At 49.8% G+C, this 23,623-nt stretch overlaps 1 protein-coding gene across 1 annotated transcript in view; it reads right to left on the bottom strand.

Annotated features, from left to right (window-relative positions):
* Positions 1–23,623, bottom strand: part of ENTHD1 (ENTH domain containing 1) — a 66,250-nt gene that overhangs the window by 6,218 nt on the left and 36,409 nt on the right. The window contains exon 5 of the mRNA XM_004676439.1: positions 2,988–3,401. Within this exon, the coding sequence (XP_004676496.1) occupies positions 2,988–3,401 (414 nt within the window). The remainder of the gene's footprint in view (positions 1–2,987; positions 3,402–23,623) is intronic.

The raw sequence follows: 23,623 nt of genomic DNA, 5'->3' as shown, positions 1-23,623 counted from the left end.
GGGCGTGCTCTCTGCTACTCCAACGTGGCAAAGCACAGAAGAGGGGTTTTTTCTTCCCCAAAGGAGAAGGTCGAGTTGGGTGCTGCCGCACACACAACTGTGGCTTATGAAGGCTGCTGCCGCCAGGTCTGGCTCCCGAACGTCCACTGACACTCTCTTATAGTGTGCATGGGAAATAGCCAGTGACCTAAGAGAACAGTTTCAGCTACTGATAAATGACTTATGATTAAAAGGAGGAGAAAGAATGGGCCCTCTCACAATTATTTAGTGTCCAAGGGTCAAGAGAGGCTACTGCAGCAAATGTCCACCTCATTCAGTACAAAGACTGGGGGGTACTAGGTGGCCGCCTTCGACAGCCTCCTAACGCTTCAGAGCCACTAAAACATGAGCGTGCAAGTATTCTTAACTTGCCAGTAAGTCATCCCCCAAGAGTGTGTAATATAGTCCTGGACTCTTTATATAAGCAAATACCTCTTAGAACAAGACTGCAAGATGGACACGATCTTTCCTATCCTCCACCACCCCAGGGTGCCAGTACCCTTGGGGCCAGCCCATCCAGCCGAGCGCCGTCATTTCCTGGATTCCTCAGCCACATGGCCTTCAGCATCCAACCCGGTACGCCCTAGAAGCCGCCATCACTTGAAACAGTGTGATTGGGAAATCTTGTTTGGAAGGAATGACTTCCTTCTTGATTGCTTCATGTCCTCCCACTCCTCGGGACACCTCTGTGCTCTGGCCTCTATGACCCTTGTTCTCTTCTCTCACTCTGGCATCGCCCTCCTGGCTCTGACTCTTTCTGACCCAGTCTAGAGCCCTTTCACCATCATTGTCTGGCTGCCCCTTCACTGCGCTGTTTTCTCCTTGCTGCGACTAATTCCCAAGTCAGCAGTCAACAAACCTTTTCTGTCACCTTGGAAGCCACAAGCTCTGACAGGCGAATGCTCCAAGGTGTGGCAGCCACGGAAAACCAGCTGGTGTCCCCTCACATCACTTCTGCTCTACATGGGTAGGTTCTTCATCCCCAGGGCTTCTCCGGCTCTCTGGATACCAACTGGATGTCCCACACTTTGATTTGATTCTGAACCGACAGCCCAGATGTGGTGGAGGCAGAGACGAAGTGCTAAGTTCCACAAGACCGCCCTTATTTCAGGGGCCGTCTGCAAGCCTAGGCTTCCTGTAGTTCTCACAGGCCCTTCCTTGGGTGGGACGTGTCCCAGCATGGCGCATCGGCTCAGAAAACTCCGTCACTTCCGTGTACTGGTGTGGTATACAGGCCACGGCCAGAACTGCCAGCGGGAGAGTTGCACAGGGCAGGGCAGGGAGCATCCCTGCTTTCTCTGGGCGCGCGTCGCCCACAGCCATCACGGACCCCTCAACCCGGGAGCTCTCTGTGAACCACGCTCCTTAGGGTTTTGTATGGAAGATTCCATTACATAGGCAAGATTACTCAGGTCCTTGGCCACCCCTGATCAGTTCAACCTCCAGGCCTCTCTCCTCCCCTGAGCTCTAGGGTGAGGCTGCTAGTTCAACCCCCTAACCACGTGACTGGTTACTTTGGCAACCAGATCTCCCATCTCCAGGAGTCACATTAGCATAAACTGGGGTGTGGCTGAGAGGGGTTTATTATGAATAACAAAAGATCAGTCTTCCCACTGCTCTTGCTCAGCTAATCCCGAGGGTGTTAGGAAATCAGAGTTGGGCACCTGGGAGGATCCCAAATATCTATTTCTTACTGTATCTCACGCCACAGCTCTTTTCCCGAGGATCAGGACCTGATGTGGTTTCTGCCTCAATTGTTTCACAATGGCTTTGAATGTGCTTTTAATACTTGTCCAGCTCTAGTAGTTATTTCTGGGGGAGGGTTAGACCAATCCTACCCACTTCATTATAATTAGAAGCAAAGCCTCCTTGTTAATCTCTGCAAGTGCTGGGCTCTAGCAGGCAGAGGTTAAACACTACTTTCAATGATCATGTTGTGGCAGTTGTGGAAAGACCACAGTTTCCCTGGGGAGAGCCAAACACACAGGCCACTCCAGATGCCAGGGCCAGCACTAATTGGTTTCACATCGGCAGTTTCCGCAGAAAAGTTAATTTGGTGACAAAGCCAAGAGTCAGTTTTACTTTTACGCTATTCAACACCAGAACATTCTGGACAGGCTCGGAAGGAGCCTTTTGTATTCTGTGGGCTTTACCAGCACTGAGGTAAGCTTCTTTCACCTCACACGCTTGCTTCCGCCCGGGTGTGTTTAGATGATACTTCCGGTACTTTTGATCTGACTTTGGGGCAGTTTCAAAGATTTATATTACATGCTTTCTATTTATAGGCGTTAATAGGCACTATTATGTAAGAGCCTATAAAGGAAGCTAGCCTTGGAAAACAAATGAACAAATCATTCTTTTTCTAATTAACTGTAAAGAAGAGAGCATGATTTAAGGATTTCATAGCAGATAGCCAACAATCTGGAATCTCAACTGGCTTTATCTTTTATCATCCAGTATAAATAATATTGCAGCCCTATTGATTTTTGTAAGGATAGAGAAGGAAGGAGAACCCTTACCTCTTTTTTTGCAATCAGTCCACGGTCCTTATAAAAATGGCCACAAATACACGTGCGCGCGTGTGCACAAACACACACTCACACATCCATGTGCATACATCAATACCAGTGATTCTTTTTTATGTAACCTACTAGTAAGCAGCCCAACTGTGTAGCAGAAAGCTCTATTTTAACACGAGTTCTTTCCAATTTATTCCACATCAAATTTGTTCAGAACTTGGGTTTCAATCAAGCACTTGTAACCTGCCATGATAAGCTACTGATCAGCCTTTAACAAAAGGAGCCCTCCAGGACAGAGGCCCAGCTAAGGAAGGAGCACTTGGTGGGAAGGGAAAGGAGGGAACACAATAGAAGACAAAAAAAAATAAAACAGATCAAAGGCTGAGAAGAAGCTTCCAGAGAGCCTGTGTGTGTGTCTGGTAGACTTACCCCGTGTGGCTATGGCTTTGAGGTTTTCATCATCCAGCTGAACGACGCTGGGCTCTGCTGGCTTCCGGTCACCCTTATTGATTACCAGATCATTCATCGGACCAACTACTTTGAATGAGGGTGAGACATACAGCGTCTCCACAGAGCTTTGGTTATAGAAAGAGGACTCTGACCTTGATGTCCTTAAGTTAGGACTGACATGTTCTTCTCTACTGGATGACCACAATGTTGGCAAAGCTGGCAAGGTGGGCAACACTGGCAAGTTTCCAAAGCACTTTGCAGCTGACTCCTTTCCTAGAGGTGTTTGCAAAGGAGCTTCTGTTATAGAATTTGCAATAGGAATGTCTGATTTCTTGTCCGAACTCACTTTTGTCTGCAGAGATAGGCTTTTTTCTGAGGCAGTAGGCACAGGAGCTATAAAATAACAAATAAGCACTGTAATAAAAAAAAAAAAAAAAGCCGAAAATACTCTATTTCAGATCTGTTGCAACTTTAATAAATCAGATTCTTTTAAATGTCATAACAGAACTCTCCTATTTAGTTGTTTCTGCTTTCTTACTATGCTTCTATTCTGCCTATTTAAAGTAGACCTAGCTATAATTGACGCATTAGTCATTTGGTGACTGTCTCTCTCTCTCCTCACAGAAGCACAGTGAAGGAATGCTGCAAATAACTTGTCTTTAAATATTTCTCCCTTCACCCACTAATCTGTCTCTGAAACCATTATATTTTGGGAACCTTCAAACTTCCATCTTTTATGAGATATACTAGGAAAAATGTATCTCATCATGCTGGTCTATCCTGGCAGAACCCCCGATTACACTGCAGTCCTCTCCCCGGAATAAAGTCTTTTTGCCCCCAAATCTCTGCAAAGCCCATAGAAAGCCAAAGAAAATCATGACATTAAGATAGCAACCTAATCTGAAGAAACCCTTTGTCTACACGGAAGAAAAGAATCTTCCAGAGACACTATGATGATTACTGAAATGTAAGCTTCATCAGCTTAGGTATCTTACCCATTTTATTCTTTAACATCACCAAAGTATCTGAAATACAACAGCCAGAGCTTATTTATTACAAACAAGAGGATGATGGGGTGTTGGGAGCTGATTGGGCCTGGTGTAGGAATCTGGGGGACAGGCCTGCTCAACTAGTGACCAGCACCTACAGTGAGACCTTGCTCTCAAAAGTCTCATCAGAAGCTGGAGATGAAAGAGAGACAATTATTCTGCAGACAAAGAATGCGTGAGATCAGACGTGTGTAGGTGAGCCAGGCCTGAGGCTGACCATATCATTTTGAAACTCTCCAGAGAGAAGCTGCTAAGGCACTGTGGGATCCGCTGTCAGGTGTTAATCACGAGGTACGTGTGACAAACTTCATGACATATGTGGACAGGCCACGACATCACGTTCAAATTCTGTTATTAGAGAAAACCAAATTTCCTTGGACTCTAAAAACCTCCTTTCCACCTCGCGGTTGGAGGTGAGCCTGGACTAAAGGACTGCCAAAGTAGTGTACTGCAGACAATTCAAGAACCTTCTCTCACTAACTCCACCAGGAATTCCCTTTGTCCAACCCACTCACCCCAAAGAAACAGCCTGTAAAAGTCCAGGCAAGGGCCACTTACCCCATCACACTCGCCAGCCCTTCCTCTGTTCCCCTGAGCCCATGTCTGTGACTCAGACGCTGCCCACTGCCTGGAGCCCTGTGAGTGACCCCTCCCCCCACTGCATGTCTGCCCCCAATGCTTGTTGAGTGACTGAGTGAAAGGAGAAACTGAAGAGCAAGAATTAAGGAAACGTAATGCTTTTGCTTTCTAAGTTGAATACAGTTTAATTACTTCATAGTGACCAAAGGAAACAAAACTGGTAGGTGAAAATCACTCCTAAAATATTTCTAGTTGGTGTATTATCAAGTTGCATCTAGTTGGTAAAAGGTTCTGTTAAAAATATATTCTAATAATGGGCCCTCCCTGGTGGCGCAGCGGGTTAAAGCACAACACTGAGAAGCTAAAGCCACTTCCACATGAGTTCGATCCCCACCTGCCCCGGAGGTGACCACATGGCACAGCAGACCTCTCCTGACCCGCCCGCTGCTCCCCTCAGCAGTGTACTTCGTCCATCTGCCTGTTCTACTCCCTGTTCTGTCTCTGGTGAAGCCTCTCGCCACCCCTGAGCCTCTGGCCTGTACCCCAGTTCTGTATGCACAAATAAATAAATCTTAAAAAAAAAAAAGTACATATATATAATAATGAATCCAGAGGCAGGCACAGTATCCCACACGGCGTGCTGTCTCTGTGTTTACATGAAAGCCTTCAGTAAAGGAAAATTTTGTTACATATTTTCCCGTTGACTTTCATTTATTGATTTGTCTGTTTATTTATTTAGTTAGAAGACAGGAACTTTCATGATGACTTTCCCCCACTGGCTTACAGCGTTGTTGGTATTTTGGTGTCGTTGCGATAGCGAGCCCACCACCGAATCACCTGTAGTTCGCTGCTGTCCTTTCTTCTCCTCCCTCGCTCTCACCAGATACTCAGCTCTCTAGTCAACTTTCAAGGGCTGGCTTTAAAAGAAAAAGTGGTTTTCTATAGTAATATCACCCTAAAATTTAGCCAGATGTACAATGAGGTAACCCAAAACAATGACTTTCTGATGAAAATATTCAAAATAACCATCTAAGTCTCAAAATAGAAATGTGTAAAGGCAGAGCAGACTCACCACTTTAATGTTTAGAAGTTTAAATGCGAAAGAGCGATCGAAACAGACCTTCAGAGCCAAGACACACGCAGACAGCAGCCTCTGTCCGCGTGCCCCGACACCAGGCCGAGCTGGCTCAGTCTTCTTATTGCTTCGGCTTTAATTTTATTTTTCATTGGCTGACATCAGTGTTGGTAAACTGGTAAACTTCTTGATGAATAAAATACAATTTCATTTTTCAGAAGAAAAAATCCAAATCATAAATAAGGTTCCTAAATTAATCAATGCCCCTAAATATAGCATGATCGAAAACAGGAAAACATTTACCGGAACAGAATGCTTAAGAGATAGGAAGGTTCTAGAAGGGAGATTATCCTGGTCGCCTGCCCTCAGCCTTGCCCCACCCTGCTCTTTCTGGACAATGTGCCAAATAACTCCTCATCAACTCAATTACTACTTCAGTTATAGTCATATCCAAAAATTCTTCAAACCCCCTCTGGTTTTGGAGACCAAGTCCAACTTCCTGAGTTTCCAAGTCCTCCCGTGCTCGTGTACCATGGCTACTGCACAGGAGGCTCGCCCGCAGTCAGGCCACTGTCTTCCTCACGCATACACCCCTCACTTACTTGCTCATTTGGGCCCTTTATCTCCACTCTCCGCATCGGTTCTCGTCTCTTGATATTCATTACTGCTGATTTCTCACTCTGGGTCCAACACCACAACACCCTCCTCCTGCTCTATTTAAATCCCACCAATTCCTCAAGACCCATCTCAAATAATTACTACTTCTGGAAACAATTTCCAATTATGTCTTTCATCCCACCTAGCTCTTTCCCTTTTCTAAAATAATATTTACTTTGGTAAATTTGTTTTTTCACCTAACTATATGTGGTGACATTATATTAATTTCCATTAATTCACCATGCTTTTTTGCATGAAGGAGGTATGCAAGTATTTGTTCAATTTAATCACTCCTTAATCGACAAATTATCTAACATCAATTTTAGATGTTGATTTTGTGCATAATGATGCATGCAGTGTGTGATACTTAAAAGATGGTCATCAAGAAGCTCTCGTTGAGCGCCTACAGTTAGCACTGTGGTAGACTCTAGCCACATAAAGAAGAGGAAGTCACAGCTCCTGCTGTCCGTAAAGATCAAGGGTGGCTTCTGTACAGACAGGTGGGCTGATGGGCAGAAGAAGGAACGCACACACGTACCTGCATGCACATATGTACACGCAGGAAGTATGTGATTAACACATGACAATACTAATCATACAGTGACCAGCTTGATTTCGCAACATCTAGATGACTGAAGCTTCTCAACAGATGAGAGAACATAAAAGATTTGCGCGAATAGACCTCTCAGGGCAAAAAAAATAATTTGCACGACGCGGTAAGCAGAACATGTCTTAATGGGTTCTCCTAAGCAGAAGGACTCGAATGCATGTCGCTGATTTGACGGTGAGCCAGGAGCACAGGTGAGGGGGGGCTCAAACGGGAGAGGCACACGCGCCGGGGGGTGCGCTGGAGACGAGCTCACCTGTGAGCCAAGTGCGGGTCAGTGCTGCTCAAGGAGCTACTCCCTCAGGTAATCCCTGCTGCAGGAAAAGAGAAGCCCGAGAGGAGATTCGGATTCGGTCCCTTCGTGACATGCCCGGGACCCTGAGAGCTCCAGAGATCGCGTGACTTGACTTGCCCTGAGATCTCAACCACCAAAGGGCGGGGGAGGACCGGACGCCCAGGCCCGGGCTCTACACCTGTGCGCTATTCATGAGGGGAATGAAAGGGTTGGTGGAACCAGCTCTATCAAGCTCTTCGTCACCAAGGGTGGTGGCGGCCCGCCGGCAAGGCACGCCTGAGCTGCCCTCGGCACTGCGCCGCCGCCCTCTGAGGCATGCTTGTGCCACAGGCCCAGGGAGGCCGGGCCCGAGGAGGAAGAGTGAGGACGCGGCTCGGGTATGCGGTGCCTGTTTATCTTCTCTCAGGGAGGGCTTTGGGGTAGATCTTTTCTTGGAATCATGTAAAGAATGAAGAGTGTTTATGGAAAATTTTCTGAGGTACATGAGAACTTGTGGGGATCTGATGGAGAACAGCAATGAATATTGTCTTTTTCTGCTTGTGCAAGAAACACATAAATGTACCCTTTGTAAACATTAAATCAATTGTTCCATGAAGGCTTCGCTTCTTTCTCTGGGAGAGGATTTCTCTGAATTTCATGGAAAACGCAGAGGAGTACAGAGCAAATTAATTTCGTTGGCTTGCTTTATCTGGCTTCTCGTTTCCTTTCAATTTAAACCTGAATGCCAGAGAGCTTCGTTCTCAAGTATCCAGCCAGCGGAGCCCTGGATGGGAAGGCCTGCGGTACGCGCCGCGACTGCCGCCCGCCGTCCCCACCGGACAGTGCTGTACGCTCGCTGACGCGCGGGGCTGAGTCTGAGCAGGATCTAGAAACGTCGCTCATGTTAAGCTGCCTCGATTATCCTTGATAGTTATCTTTAGGAAGAAGCTGATTCCCTATGTAAGACATCGCACTACAGTTTTCAATACAGGCTATCATTAACTGCCTGGAGAAAGGAGAAAAAATCAACACACCTCTCTGCTTTGTGCCTGAGGACAAGAGAGAAGCGCTGTGCTATTGAAGGAGCTGCGAGTGGTTTTGCTAATCTGGAGAAGGTGATGAAATCATTCTTGAAAGAGAACTTCTGATCGAATTCTGAGTTAAGAGCCTTTGCCTAGAGATAGAAATATTCCATACTGGTAACTCTTTCATTTTTCATTAATTCCACTGCTCCGTTTCAGGTACTGAAGTCACTGCATATTATTTTATATTCCATTCTATTGTGAATCTAATAATGGGTATTCTACTCCAACAGGGCTATTGCTGTGATAAATTCTCCTGCTGGTGTAACACATAGTACCGTTTTCAGCTACAGGGCGGATGCTGGCAAGCATGACACAAGACGGCTGCCAAAGTGCGTCTTTCTGTAGTTTAAATGAAGGCGCTTCTACTTCAGTAATTACGTTAATCAAAGGAAATAGGATCTGAGGATAATGAGGCCATTTTGTTAACAGGCCACAGTAATAAATTATTAGTACAGAGAGGTGATTCGAATTGCTCATTAATACGTTGGTTTAAAGTTGACAAGCCACTAATTGAAAATGGCTACTGAATGGGAAACTTAAATAACATATTTGACATAAAAATCTCAATATAGTTTTCTTACAGTATGCGCATGAAATCCCAAATCATCACTGTAACTTCAAATGGGGTAATCGCCCCACGGTCTGCGTTAAGTGTGGGTGTGTATGCAATGGGAGGCCCCGGGAATTTCATTTTGCCATCTATCATACTTGACTGTGCTACGTATCTAATATCTACGGTACTATAATATATATCTAATATCTACGGTACTATATATATATTTAATATCTACTGTACTGTATATTATATCTAAGCATTAAAGCAAGAAAGTAGGTTTTGAAAATATGGCTTTGAAGTATGTCAGCAAGTATGCTTACTCCTTCTTTCAATATAAATCCGAGGTAATGGCTTAACTTCTCATAGGAAATAAGCATACGGACACATTTGAGGGTGCTTTTCTTTAGAAATCTCTTTAAGTGGGACAGGCCGTGAAATGGAGCATAATGGCAATAAGTGGGTTGTAAAATATGTCAAGACACTCATTATTACATTTTATACCACAGTATGGTGCCACCAGTAATAAACATCTATCATTTCCCTCAAAAGATGATCTTTGTGGAAACTGAAGGTGAGAATGTCTTGGAAAGGCTGGCGATGGTTTCCCACTCCTGGGCTGGGGTTAAATGGAAGCTGGTCTCTGTCCTGTGAAAGGCTGGGTGCTCCCCAGCGTGGGCTGGGACCAAACAGCCGAGGTGCCAGAGCTGTGACCGTCAGACCAATCCTTGCAATGACAATAAAAGCTTCCAAAAGAGTCAACACCGCAGCTAAGCTGGATGCGGGCTTCATTCTGACAGGAACATAGGCGATGATGAAAAGCAGCGATCGCAGAGAGGACGCTGTGTGGTCACTGGGTCGTCTCAGGGACCGTGTGCAGAGGGGGCTCAGGAGGGTGTGGGGGGGGAGGGGGGTCCCTGACCAGAAGCAGGTAGCTCCCACCCTGCCCTGCCCCCCACTTCCTGTGTCTGCAGACCCCAAGCACCGAGCCTGCCTCTGTGGCTCCTGTGGGACTGAGAACAAGAGCAGCGGTGCCCTGAGGGAGGTGGTGACATGGTCACTGTTCCCAAACGTGTCCCCACTAGTGAGCATGAAAAAGAATTGTTTGCCTTCAATACGGAGTGGAAATCACGCCTAAGTCTAACACTGCAGCAAACCTTTAAACCTTACTTAAAGTGCGAACTCAGACCAAGTGCTGTAGCTCATGAAGCAGGAATGTGCTGATTCAAAACGCACGCACGCGACCCACGTCCACATGCCAGCGGCGACCCTTTGGCCCACGCCGCGGCGAGTCTGCGCAAGGCCACACTTCGCTCCCTGTGGCTCCGTGCTCTCGGCTTACACTTTCATTGTGTGGTTCACGCAATGAAACATTATCCGTAATGTTTCGCTTGCATTCTAGCACCCTCCACGTGTTTTCATTCACTCATTTATGCAGAAAAAATACTGAGGGTGGACCACACTGTGGGCTGGGCCTGAAAATAGAGAATCAGCAGGATAAGGCCCGAAGGCCTCTAGACAGGGGAATTCACAGGACTGCGGACCGAAGACACTATCATCACAGAGACATTTAATACGTCTCCAGAAATAAGAACTTGAAAATATGAGGACTAAGATCATAAAAACAAAGCCAAGTGGATTTGACAAAGATCCAAACAGAATTTCTAAAAATGAAGAATAACTGCAAATTCTAAAAATGGTGGCTTTAAACCGCAGATGAACCAGGTGAAGAGAAGGCTGGGAAGTGTTCGACAGGGACAGAGAGACTGCTTTAAAACAGCTCAGCGGAAGGGGAAAGGCGGCAGGGACTGTGGCGCAGGGAGAGCGGAGGCCCAGGCGGCTCTATCGCTCAATCCCAGCTCCGAGGGGCCAGAGCCCCCCACACCTCTGCATCCACACCCGCCTCTCTCTGCCTGGCTGCTCTTCCGCTTTCCCCCTTCCTGCTTAGGGAACAACCTTCCCTCTCTCACCTCTGGGCTCAGCTTTTCTGGGCTGCTGGAACAGAGCAGTGGCGTGAGACACACGTGTCCTTGGCTAATATGACCCTCCTTGCCCGCATGGAGGACCCGAATGTGCTCTTCAGTGGGCGAATGTGCCAGCTCAGCCCCTGGTGGAGCGCCCCCACACCCCCATCAGCTCCGGTTCAATGTCTTCCAACCCCTCCCTCTGCCTCGGCCCAGTTTGGAGCTAGCACCTTGGGCCTGGCACAGAAGCACCCTCCCTCCCTCCTCTCGGGGGACCTGGCCTGAGAGCGCTCACGTGTCAAGCTGGGTCTCCCGGCCACTGGGCCCTCAGCTGTGGCTGCTGGTCTGGCCTGGCACACTGTCTCTCAAAGACAACTCCCAGCCTGCCCTGCTCTCCTCCGCAACACTGTCAACTTGACCTTCTCTCGCAGTTGATGGCGCCCTGTTCATGAAGGCGACAGGCTTCTAAGCAGACCTGCTCAGCCATCTCCTCCACCTGCGGCAATGAACTTCACCCACAGCTCTTCCATGCCCTGGTCGGAAGGCCCCGAGTTCCTTCAGGCCTGGCTGCCAGCTGCATCACCGCACCGCTGCCTTCAACTTATCTTTTCTTAGTTTTCTCCTCTCAGATCTCAGAGGTGCCTGGTCTTTTAAATATTTCTTCTTGGGGCCCCTCTGGTTGTTGTTTAATCTTCCTCTTGTGCTCCCTCCCCCGTCCAAAACCACAGAAAAAACATACTTTTTTCCCTCCCTGAATTCATTTCCTCCTCAGAACACGATCATCGGCCGCCCCTCCTGTCTCTTCACTGGAGCTGTCCTGTCCCCCCCACTGCCCTCTCAACCGCTAAGCCCAGTGGAAATGTTTCAGTACCTATGCCACAGGGCATCTTGGTGGCATGAGGATTGATGAGTCTCCTGTCAGCGCCCTTCAGTCCCTATTCTCATTCATTCGGGCGATACTTATTAGGTTGCGTGTCACACACGAGATGCTAAAAATACAACATGGGACAGAAGCAAAGCTTTTGCCCTCGTGGAGCTCACAGGATGGCAAGGAAAAGCGAAACCCACAATTAAAGACGTAATTACTTGTATCTGACTTGTAGCGAGTCAGATGAGGATACGTTCTCTGGGGGACCAAGGAGGCATTAAGGGGTTGAGGAGCGCTAGGAGGCGTGAGCCGCGGTGCCGCCGAGGGCTGACAGGCCCTCCTGTCAAGGTGACCCGTGAGCTGGAAACGGAAGGAGGAGAGACAGAAAGGCCTGTGACTGGGGCAGGGTGGACTGTGGAGGCCCAGAGGCAGGAGGGCGCTGGGCCTGCCCCGGGACACCACCGGAGGGAAGGAGGGGAGGGAGGGAAGCGAGAGAGGAGGCTGGGAGTCAGAGGTATCCTCTGTGAGAAGCCCTGGATGGCTTTTTAAGCAAAGGATGGTTGGGAGTTCTATTTTTGTTTTTTTTTTTTTTAATCAAATAATTTGGTTTATATGTGAAGAAAGGCTCTGGGGGCAAGGGGAGAGCAGGATCACATCAGAGGCGACCGCAGTAACCCACACAGGCCTCAGTTGCCGACAAAAGTGGGACCAGAGGTGCAGGTGAGTCTGTGCTGAAGGTGTTGCTGGTGTGAGAGACACAGCTAAGCCAGGAGCAACTCCAGGCCTGGGCTGGCGCTTCTCCAGCGGGCTGTGGCGGCCCTGTCCTGCCCCAGGCAGCCCTTAGGATGAGGCCTAAGGTGACCACCAGGTCTCCCTCACAGGCCCTGCTCTGATCAAGTGTGGGCTGCAGCCCAGTCCCCTGCACCAGGCCCCGGTGGCTGCTTCTCCGGTTCCCGGGCCAAGCCTCCGACCCCGAACACGCTCCAGGCTCGAATCAGACACAGGTTCTCCAATTCAGGGAACACACAGCACAGGGTCTCTCACTGGGGTGGGGGCCAGGGAGGCGCAGCCTTCACCCTGCACCAAGGGCGCTGGTTGGGGGGAGATGCTCATAGCAGGAAATAGCTCCCTCCCTCTTCCACCACACTGCCCCCGGTTAGAAGCCCACCCCTCCCCCCAGCCCCACATGGTGAGGGCGGGCTCAAGAGCCACAGGGCAGGCTTTCATCCACTTTCTTTAAAAATCTCCACACGTGGACTTGATAACTGACACCTACTCTATTATCAATACCCGAAGCTAAAGAGAATCAGGAAGATTCCCGTTTTAACACCCCACAAGCAAGTGTTGCCCGGCAGAGTGAAAGTTAACATATAGTTACCAACCTCCTGAACTGCGCGGATACTTTAGAACCCCATAATTTAATTTATTCCTCCTCCGTTATATATAGTCGTTACCTAGCATTTTAGTTCTTTCTCTAAAATCACAAGTTCTTTGTTCTTATTTATTTAAGTAAGAACATCTATTTTCACGGCCCTACGCAGCCACCATGTCTTCACTCACCATTCCCTCTGGCGCCTCGGCTCTTCCCTGTAGAATCACCTCCTCTCCCTTCTTCCTCAGTAAGGTCCTAAAACGGGAATCTTCCTGTGATTATTTGAACTGTCTTTTTAAAAAAGTGTCCATTCCACTCTTTTCCTTAAATGTTTATACACTTCAGGTTGACACACTTTTTCTGAAAACAAAGAAAATATTCCCTAGCTCTGGCTTCTAATGCTTCTGTGGCGAAGCCTGCTCTGTTACTCTGTTGTAGACAAACCGTCTGGTGTTTCTTCCAGGTTCATGATGATGAAGCCTGCCCATCAGCTTAGTTCTGTGCCCCACTTAGCATACAGTATGGCCCCTGTATCTCTCGAGGCACGTCTTTCATCCATTCTGAAGAATTCTACCCCATCATCTCATCGAGCGTTGTCTACACGGCGACTCTCTCACTTGGGGCTCTCGCCGACTATACTAAATGTCATTTATCACACGTGTCTCTTAACTTTTCGTTCATGTTTTCTCCCTCCTTGGCCTCTTTGCTATATTCTGAGGAATTTCTTCTGATACACACTCCAATCCACTAATTTTCACTTCACTTTTATCTAACCTATTATCAATGGTTCAACCCACCCACATTCACTTTCAAGTCATTTTATTTTCCTTTCTGAGAGTTTTATTTGGTTTTGTCAAATCTGTCATCTGTGCCCTTCCTGCGTCCATCATCACGCTGGTATTCTGTACCAAACCCACCCTCAGAGGCTGACTCTGGGGCTTGCCTCAGTCACACCCTCAGTCACAGCTTATTCCCTGTGATTCTGGCAGTCTCTGATTGTGACATCGTGTTTGGCCGAGGCTAGCCTGTAATAATGCTGGGGTCGGAGCTGGGCTTGCTTCCCCCCAGGAAGGATCTGTGTGTTCCAGACGAGAGCGCCAGCTTGGGCTCCTCGGCTGCGCCAAGGCGTGCAGGCCGAGCCCCACTCCCTCCCCTGCTGCTGGCTCAGGCTGGTCTTCTGACTGGGTGCTGATTTCCGCCTTCATCAGGGAAGCCTGCCTTTTGATTCCTGTACGCTCACAGCTCTCTGCTCTAATCAGGGTTCAGCTCTTGGATTTATTTGGTTTGAACTGTTTTTGCTCTGCTGTGCCCTTAGAGATTTCCTGTAGCTCCATGGACTCAACAATATATTAAAAGGTATCTTTGATCCAGCACCTAGTGGTGGTTTTTTTTTTTTTGAAAACAGCAGCGGGACCTTCAGAATATCTAGTCCACCACACTGCCAACACCCTAAGAAGTCAGAGTATAGTTTCTGTCCTGCAGATAATGAAAAGCCATTAAAGGTTGTTTTGAAGATTTGCGTGTTACGCAGGTCACCGTGGAGATTACGAGGCAGATGGAGAGGAGCGCGCCTGGGCGCCGGCGACGAGCTTCCTCAGAGCGCGGCCACAGATGACAGGCCCACAAAGTAGGGACGGAGATGACAGTTAAGGTGTGATTACTACAGCTCTGTCTGAAGGGCAGCTTTCCCCCCGTCTCTAGGTAGCAAAAGACAGGTCATTACTATTACTGAAGCAGAAAGCACTCTTTCCGGGTTTTGCTTTGCTGGGTTAAATTAGCCAGATGCTTCCAAGGAAGCTAACACTGCTGGAGTCTACATTCAGTCAGAACAGCTGCTAGCGTGAGCTCTCAAGCTTTGCACCTGCGCTAGCCCTTTGCTCACCGTCTCTGGAGGCCACGCCGCGGGCGACCCAAGGCGCAGAGTCGCCTCAGCCAACATGCCGTCGCTCTGCATGCACACGCGTGGACAGCGGCTGTAACGTCTCCACACAGGGGAAGAACACACGGCAGGAGCCCAATCAGGCGCCCAGAAACTAGGTCACTCATTGTGTGCTCTGCCCGGGCCGCGGGTGCTGCCACACTGCCGCTGCAGGGGCCGGAGGAAGAGGAGGGGAAAGCAGGACCATCGTCACGTTTTGTGAAAACTGTGAGTTCAGGGAGAATGAAGCTTAGTCTGAACATACTGGACTATGGTCAACAATGAGGGCAGAAGAATAGCCGCAGATTTCTCTCAGTGTTTTAGGGACTGGGCACGCTGGTGATGACCGACATTCACGGCTTGCTGTGCTTCCCCGCAGCAGCGGGCGCTCTGGTCTCCGGAAAGCACGGCAGACAGCCACGCCTTCCGGAAACCATCCCCGGCACAACTTCTTTTCAAGTTGTGTCTCAGGGAAAGAACTGGTCGAAAAATAGGAAAACAGTCATTGAAGTGGCAACTCAGTTGCCTTCGTGCACTGGTGTTCAGTATTTGCAGGAAACAGAACTTCAAGCGGATGTTTCCTGGACACCTCAAATACAGCTTCCAAATGGAGCTGTCACCCTGCTCTCACCCACCCTTGCCTCCTTAGCACTCAGCACGCACCACACTCCCTTCCCAGGCTGAGCCACAGGTGCTGGCAGCTCTGTCCTCTTCCCCAGCTGACAATCAGCATCGGGAAATCCCGGGGACCGAGCTCCACAACGCACCTCACGCTCCCTTTTCCGACCCAGCCACCGCCACCCTGGTCACGATTTTAGAACGTCTTTGCAGCTTCCGCTTCGGTTTCCCCCAAATCACCTTTCCATTCACGTTTAAGTAAATGCGGATCAGACCTCTGCGTCAAACATTCCCTCTATACTCACCTGAGGCCCGGCCCCTACCAGGGCAGGCCGGGTGCAGCAGCCCTGAACCCTGCTACCTGCTCTGACCTCCTGCTTCCCTCTCCCCCAGTCTTTCCTTCTCCTTGAAATAGGCGCACGCTAATAGCTCTGCGCAGCCCCTTGGCTTTGGCCTTGCTCTCCCGCCACTTGGAGTTCCTTCCCGGGCTTCTTCATCCTTCTCACCTCACAACAGTCTGCAAAAGGCGTCCTGACTACCCCAACTAAAGCCAACACCGCTCCTCCCCGTTTTACTCATGCTCTCTATCATTTCCTCTACAGTGTAAGCTCCGATCCATGGCATCTCCTTTGTTTACCGCCTCCTACCTGCAGCAAACAGGCGTGCTCACCGCCTCTCCACGCCACCCACTGTGCCGACGCGTGACAGAAAGGCCTCGATATGCCCTCCTAGAGCTTTACTACTATTTTTTTAAATTTAACAATCACCTTGTGTTTTTTAAAAGATTTTATTTATGCATATAGAACTGGGGTACAGGCCAGAGGTACAGGGGTGGCGAGAGGCTTCACCAGAGACAGAGTGGGGAGCAGAGCAGGCAGATCAACGAGGTACACTGCTGAGGGGAGCAGCGAGGAGACAGGAGAGGTCTGCCGCGCCCTGTGGGTCACCTCCGGGATGGGGATCAAACTCGCACTGAAGCGGCCATGGTTGGGATTAGCTTTGCGGTGCAGCGGTTCAACCCACTGCGCCACCAGGGAGGCCCAGGCTTTACTACTATTTAGCAGCAAATAGCTAGTTGTTGATAGATGTTTTGATTTATGTTTATAAAAGGATGAACAGCCTCCGCGTTTGGTTCCAGAGTTATTTTATGAAGCTGGGGTCTAGTGAGCACCTCTAACACACAAGAGCAACGCTCCTCGTCAGTGTGTAACCGAGCCTGTGTCTTCACTCAACAGACTGCTATTTCAACAAAGAGCCAGGGGTACTGAGCATTTCTTCTTTATCTTGTCGTCACCCTGCGGACCCCCCAGGCTTCCGCATGTCTCTCTCCATACCCTAACAGCCCTGACTTCATCCAGTATCTAGTAAGACAAACGGTGTGCCAGGCCTGGTACTAGGGACCTAGAACTTGAGGGTGAAAGGCGTGAAGGTTGCCCTTTCCACGCCCCCCACGCCACTGAGTCCCAAACTCCCCTCCCAGACACAGCCCCTCGTCAGGAAGCCCTGTGCCAGCAAGTTTCATGATGAGTCCAGAGACCCAGAAGCAGATGGACAAAGGCCAGATAAGCCTGTCATTGAGGGGACTTGGGAATGTTGGCCAAGCATCTTCCTCAGATTAGCACCCTCTGGGGAGGGAGACGAACAGAAGCAGCAAGAGATAGGTTCTGGCGAGGGGGGCCTAGGCGGGAGCCTGGGCAGCCAGGCGCAGAACGCAGAACACCTTCGGCAGCGAACACAGAACAGACAGTGAACACAGCCAGTTTCCCAGCTGGAAATAAGCGTCACGTTAGGGCCCGGCTCTCCTCACCTCACAGGGGAGGCTGGCGTAGCAGGACAGAGCAGGAGCAGGTGGGCTGGGGAGCAGGGGAGTCAGCCGCCCTGTGGCTCCCACTACATGAGGAGGGTGTGGGGCATACCCCGAGAGTCAGGGGGAAACGGCAGAAGGGAAGGGCGTCACTGACTGGGCAGGGGGCAGGTTGTGGCCTGACAGTTTAATATCAGGCAGGACTAAGATGCCGGTGGACACGGGTGGGAAGAGATGGGGACACTGAAGAGCAGACAGCAGAGGTCAGGGGAAGGGATGCCCTGCGAGGGGGGAACCGGGGCTCCCCCAGTTCCCAAACCAGACGTCAAGCCAGTCCCTGCAACTCCTACGCCATTCCAGGAGGAGAGGGGGAGGGAAGTCCTGAGTTGCGGGAGTTCATGCCAGGAAGGACTGAGCAAGCAGAATAAGCAAGGCTGTTTTTTTTTTTTTTTCTCTCATCAGGACATTAAGATTATCTTGAATTATAGAAAACCGGCTACGTCTTTGGACACACTAGAAACACCTCACCTGCAACGCAAGTCTGCCTGGGACGCTCTCTGCCTCCCTCCTAAGGGTCTTCTCCGAGACGCTTTCTTCACCTGCCTCTTCCAGCCCCCGAGAGGCCTCAAGCCTCCCTCTGCCCCCAGACTTTCTTCTCTCCAAACCCACTAACTTGAGTGAATGCATCTAGAAACTGGGGTGTCATCTATGCTGTGTCTCTGGGCCCCTGTCACCAGGGACAGCGCCTGGTTTCTTGAAGTGACAGGCGACACCGAGGCCCACACACTCCCTCCCCGCATGGTGGCTACTCCAGATTCTGTGCGTTTCAAGAAATTCCTTCTTTTTAACAGACTCTCTTCAGCTAGTATAACAATCGTGTCAACTGGGGATGAGGAAAATTCTACAGAATTTCAAACTAAGACTCTGCTGGCAGCGAGCCTCGTCTTGAACCCGGGCACCCCCAGAGTGCTGCTCATGCTGTTCTTTTAAACACCTGATGAATTGTCTCTGGAGACACTTGCAGTGTATGCAAAAAACACAGAAAGAGCCCCATGAGGATGACTCTATTCAATCCAGGGCATTTCGAATATTCAAAGGAGCTCTTAGTATGCCCCAAGCCTCATCCGAGGCAGAGTACAATGAGAGCCAGAGACCTTCTCCCACAGAACGACAGCCCAGCCCCCGGGGGAGAGAACCAGCGTGAGGTGCATCAGAATCTGCAGGGCTGGAGCAGGTGCAGCACGTTGGCGGCCCGGGCGAGCAGTAACCCTGCGGTAGGTGTGTGGGGAAAGGCTTCCTGGGAGCCGCAGCATCTCAGGGGGTGCCGAGAACGCACAGAACCAGGTGAGTCAGTGTGGAGGACTGAGCAAGGGAAGAGCCTGCCGGTGAGGAAGTGACAAGCGGAGTGTAAGAAAACATGGCTTTGCGGATGGGTTTCAGTGCCCAGAGAGCCAGTGCAGGTGCGAGGAGGCAGGGACAGGCAGGCAGGAGAGGAAGGCCTTCTCCTAAGTCTGTCTGTCTGCTGTGACCCCTGCCGGCTCTTCCCAACTCTCCCTCTTCCTTTTGACACTGTGTCCACGGGCAACATCCTAAAGCAAAGACCTGGCTATGTCACACCCTTGCCCCAGACATGCCAAAGGCCCCGTCATTAGCAGACACACCTGCAACTCCCGAAGGCGGCTGATCAGGAGCTGGGCGCCACTGCCTGCCTGAGTCTATGAAAGCTGCTGTAGTCGCAACGAACAGCAGGAGCTATTTCCCAGTCCTGGGGGCTGAATCTGGGATCTGGCCCTGGCTCAGCTGGTTCCTGTAAGACCTCTGACCCAAGTAGACCCTGGCTCTCTCACCATGTGCACCTGTGGTGAAAGAGGTGGGGCGCATGACGGGCCTCTTTTATGAGCCCCTAATCCCACCTGCCAGGCCTTACCTCCTAATATCATCACCTTGGGAATTAGGTTTTCAACACAGCGATTGTGGGGGAGCAAACATTCAGACCACAGTCACTTTGCCCGGGACCATCTGTTAACCTGGTGTATTCTTTGTGCCTCTTTCAGCTCAGAAATGTCCTGGTTTGGACAATAAATCACATGATCACCTTTCCTGGTAGATTCTGCTTACCTTTCTCGCCTGTCCCACCATCAGTTAGTCCTAAGGCCTCGCTCAATGTCCCCCAATTCCTCAGGCCGGCCAGGCTTCCTCTGCCCCTGCCCCTTGGTCTCTCGCTGCCCACTCTAAAGTGCGTTCCTCGTCACGCCTAGGTCTGGCTCTCTGCAGGGGAGGCATCTGTCCGACTAGACCCATCAGGCCTGTTGAGCACACTAGACACAAAGGCAGGGTCTTGCTCATTGCTGCCTCTGGCGCTTCCACAGCACTGGGCACGTGCAGGCTCTGGTACAGTTTTAGAGGATGAATAATGGTCTTGCTCTGGGAAACAGGTTTCACACAGATGAAGTCAGCTGGAGACTCATCCCCCTGAGAGGTCCCGGTCACTTTGATATAGAACCTGTCACTTTAGCTTAGATTAAACTTGATTCTCCTAATTTGAAATGTTGAGGGTGTATGACATACTTAACGTACACACACTCATTAGGGATGTAGGCAAGGACTTAGGTTGAATGGTTGCTTAACCTAAAATTCATAAAAAATTCAAGTCAGAGTCTCCTAATACCTCTTTGATGACCACCAGGATGAAAAGTTGGCTACCGCATGACAAATAAAAGGTGGCATCTTAAGTGAAGTTATCATCCCTCTAGTCTTTTCATGATTTGATTTAATTGGCTTCTACTGCAATGATCATGGCTTTGCTCTACTGAATAATTTCAATGAAAGTCTATAGTAGTTTCATTTATATCTGTTTTTCACGCATGAATCATATTTTCTTGTACTTGGGAAGTTAAAAAAAAAGGGAGCGATTAAGTTTAAAAAGGTTTAATTGGATTTCTTAGTGCCAGCCACATCACACAGTACTGTGGTAAGCTCTAAAATTTCCACAGCCAGCTCTCTCATTTGCACGGGCTCTACAGTGCTCTGACAACCGAGGCGAAGACCTTTCTGAGAACTGGGAAGCCACACAGCCACTGCCCTTGGCCTAGAAGACCCGTTGCGACATGCCCAATTCCGAGCCGACAGACAAAACTTTTAGCCATCTGCTTGGAAAGCAGGGTATTGCCTAGCAGCGGCCAAAGAGCAGAACCTGAGGCCAGTGCTTTGTGGATGGCAGATGCATGAGACACCCGCTGGCGGTGGTGATGCCGGTCATTGCTGTGGGCCCAGCTGTGGCAGCTTCAGCAGAGCAAGTGAACACGGGACCTGGCAGCCAGCGCACAGGCACTGATGTTCACGTGAGTTTTTAAATCCCTGTTAACTGAGACTCTTAGCAGTAGCCTAATAGGTGGGAACAGCAGCATGCCTATCCCGTCCCGCCTACAGCTGTCATTCCGCTGTGTCTCTTTAAACAGACACCAGAGAGACCTGGATTGTCTTGGTATTCCACGACCACCGCGCTGGTCCATTCCGTGAGCTGACACTGACGGCATTGGCTAAGGCGGGAGCAGCAAGTGCTCCTGGTGCTACCTGTGTGCAGAAGGTGGCAGAGGAGGTCTGGGGAAGTGTAAGGCCTGCTTCTGCACCGTTTCTGGAGTATCCATGGCTGGGGGCACAGCAGGGTAAACCCCCTGGGTGAGAGACAAGTCAATGCAACTTGAACTTCCCGACACAACAAAAGAACGAAACCCACCTATCTTGAGCCCCCTGGAATTTGGGGTGTGCTGCTCTGGCCATTTCCTGTGTGTTGAGTGGAGATCCAAGTGAGAAGGCTCCGTGTAAGGTGTCCTGACAGCTGCACCTGGCGCCACCCGAGGCAGAGGAAGACACCAAATGGAGCCTCCTGGGAGCCCCACGGGACAATCCCAAAGCAGACCGGTGGGGCGCAGGAGTCAGACCCTGCCTTCTCTGGCCTGCACCACTAGATATCAAATGCCCAAGTGCCTGTCATAATGGGCGTTACTAATTCACGGAACACAAAACTGGACACGCGCAGCGGTCTTCCACAGTAACAAGCAAGATGGCACTCGCGAGACCAGAACTACCAGTCCAGAAGCCACGTCAATGTCACGTGCCATGGAACCTGCTCCCCTCTCGCCACTTCCCTTCAATCTATGCCCACAACTCCACGGAAAGAGCCAGTTAAGAGCCGACGTACAGGCTTGCCTGACAGGTGAGCCCGTAAGGTATGCCCGCACGCCTGCCACGTGGGTAACAGCTAAACCACCTTCCCACTCGTCGGTGCCCCTGTGGCAGGAGGAGAAAGTCCTTCGGGGGGACGGAGACGCAGCCACGCTCGGCTGTGTGCTTGATGCGGAAGGCCAGAGGCCACGCATGGCTAGTCGCAGGCAGGTGCTGCTCTGGGATCTGGAAAGAGCAAAAGTGACAGGCTGTGACAAAAAAACAAGAGGAGGACCTGTCAGGATGCTTGTGGGTGAGCGGCACATCAGATACATGCCTGCCAGGGGCCATGTCACTGGGAGGGACTCTCAAACCCACGGGCAAGATGGTCTCTGTGTGATGGCATCCAGGTCCCCTTCTCCAAGTCACCGAGTTCTGGGCTCTGGTCTGGTGGCAGGGTGGAGGCTCCACACGGCTCCACAACATGAACTCTCCTCCGCCAAGACGGTGGGCCACGGCTGAATGCCCAGGCTGCCGAGAGCAGGTGCCTGTGCCGCACCCCGAGCCTGGCAACCTTCTCCAGGGAAAGTGGGTTGATTCTCTCGGGCCTTTCCGCTGCAGAGAAATCTTTTGCTTCCACAGGGAGGCGCGCAGTCTGCCTGCCCGACTGCTGCCCTCTGCCAGCACCATGAGTGCTACAGATGCCCCATCAGTTTGCACCTCCCCTCCCAGACAGCCACACACAGCCCACTCCAGAGAACAGAGTTGCCAGCTCTTCTTATGGGCCCAGCAAAATCTCAGTTTCAAAACATGACAGAGACCATGAGAAAAGGCAATTCTGGCTAATGTCTCTCCTGGTTGTAGATGTAAAACTGCTAAACAAAACATCGATCAATCAAAACCAGCAACAGTCTAACTGAGTTTATTTTAGGAATTCAAGGTTGTTTTAATATTTGGAAATCAATTAATTTACAAAATTAACAGCTCAAAGAAGAAAATCTATATCCATTAATATAGAGGCTAAAAATAGAGAAAATACAATGTGTATTCAGGATGAACTGCTAATAAGTTAGCAGTGGAGACCTGTGAAAATGCATCTAAGTAAGCCTGTTACATGGTGATTGTGTCTTAAAGCGCAATCATTATCTTTGCGATAAATATGGGCCAAGCACAGAGAATACCTGACCATAATTCCACTCAGCACTGACTGGAGGCGCTGACTTGGCTACCCAGTATGCCAAGGTGGGACAACAAAACACAAAGTACATGATTGGATTTCCTTTTTAAAAACGAAAATGTCAAGGGTTGGTGGGGACACAGAGCAACTAGAACGTTGGAGAACAATCTGGCATTATCTGGTTAGTTTGACATGTTCATATTGAACGTCAGCATTTTCACTCCTGGATATGAGCCATGTCTGCAAGAACCAAGAGTCCTGAACACCTGTGTTCATGAACAGCCCTGTCTGTGATACAAAAACCTGACACACTGCTGATGATGGTAGTCTAGAGTAGAGCAAGTAAGTACATTCCACAACATGTTGGCATGAGGTATCATACAGCTGTGAAAATAAACAACAGCCTTCAATATACAGCGATGAGCCTAAGGACATTACTGAGTAACAACTGAAAGTCACAGAAAAATACAGTCAGAATGAATTCACTTCCTTTTAAAGCCTAAAACGAAATACTACATTGCTTAGGGTCGCATTAACATATGGAATAAAACTATAACGACAATCAAGGAGCGAGAAGCATGAAATTCAAGAGCGTGGCCATGCACAGTGAAGGAAAGGGGTGGGAGTCACGAGAAGCAAACCCAAAAGGCGGGCTGAGTGGGGCAGGGCCATGCGGGTCAGGCCGTGCGGGGCAGGGCTCCCGTCACTGCAGGCCGGGGAGAATGCGGCAGCCCCAGGAGCGGAAGAGGAGGTGGACCATGACATTGTGCCAGGTGATGTGCCCACTTCATTTTTGTTTGGGCAAAAGTTGCCAAAATCATTAGAAGCAGGATCAATGAGTGAACTGGCCA

This window comes from Condylura cristata, unplaced genomic scaffold (genome assembly GCF_000260355.1).
Source record: "Condylura cristata isolate star-nosed mole 26May11 unplaced genomic scaffold, ConCri1.0 scaffold00004, whole genome shotgun sequence".
NCBI classification, from domain to species: Eukaryota; Metazoa; Chordata; class Mammalia; order Eulipotyphla; family Talpidae; genus Condylura; species Condylura cristata.
The sequence above is the reverse complement of the archived record's forward strand: the minus strand, read 5'-3'. Positions and strand labels throughout refer to the sequence as shown.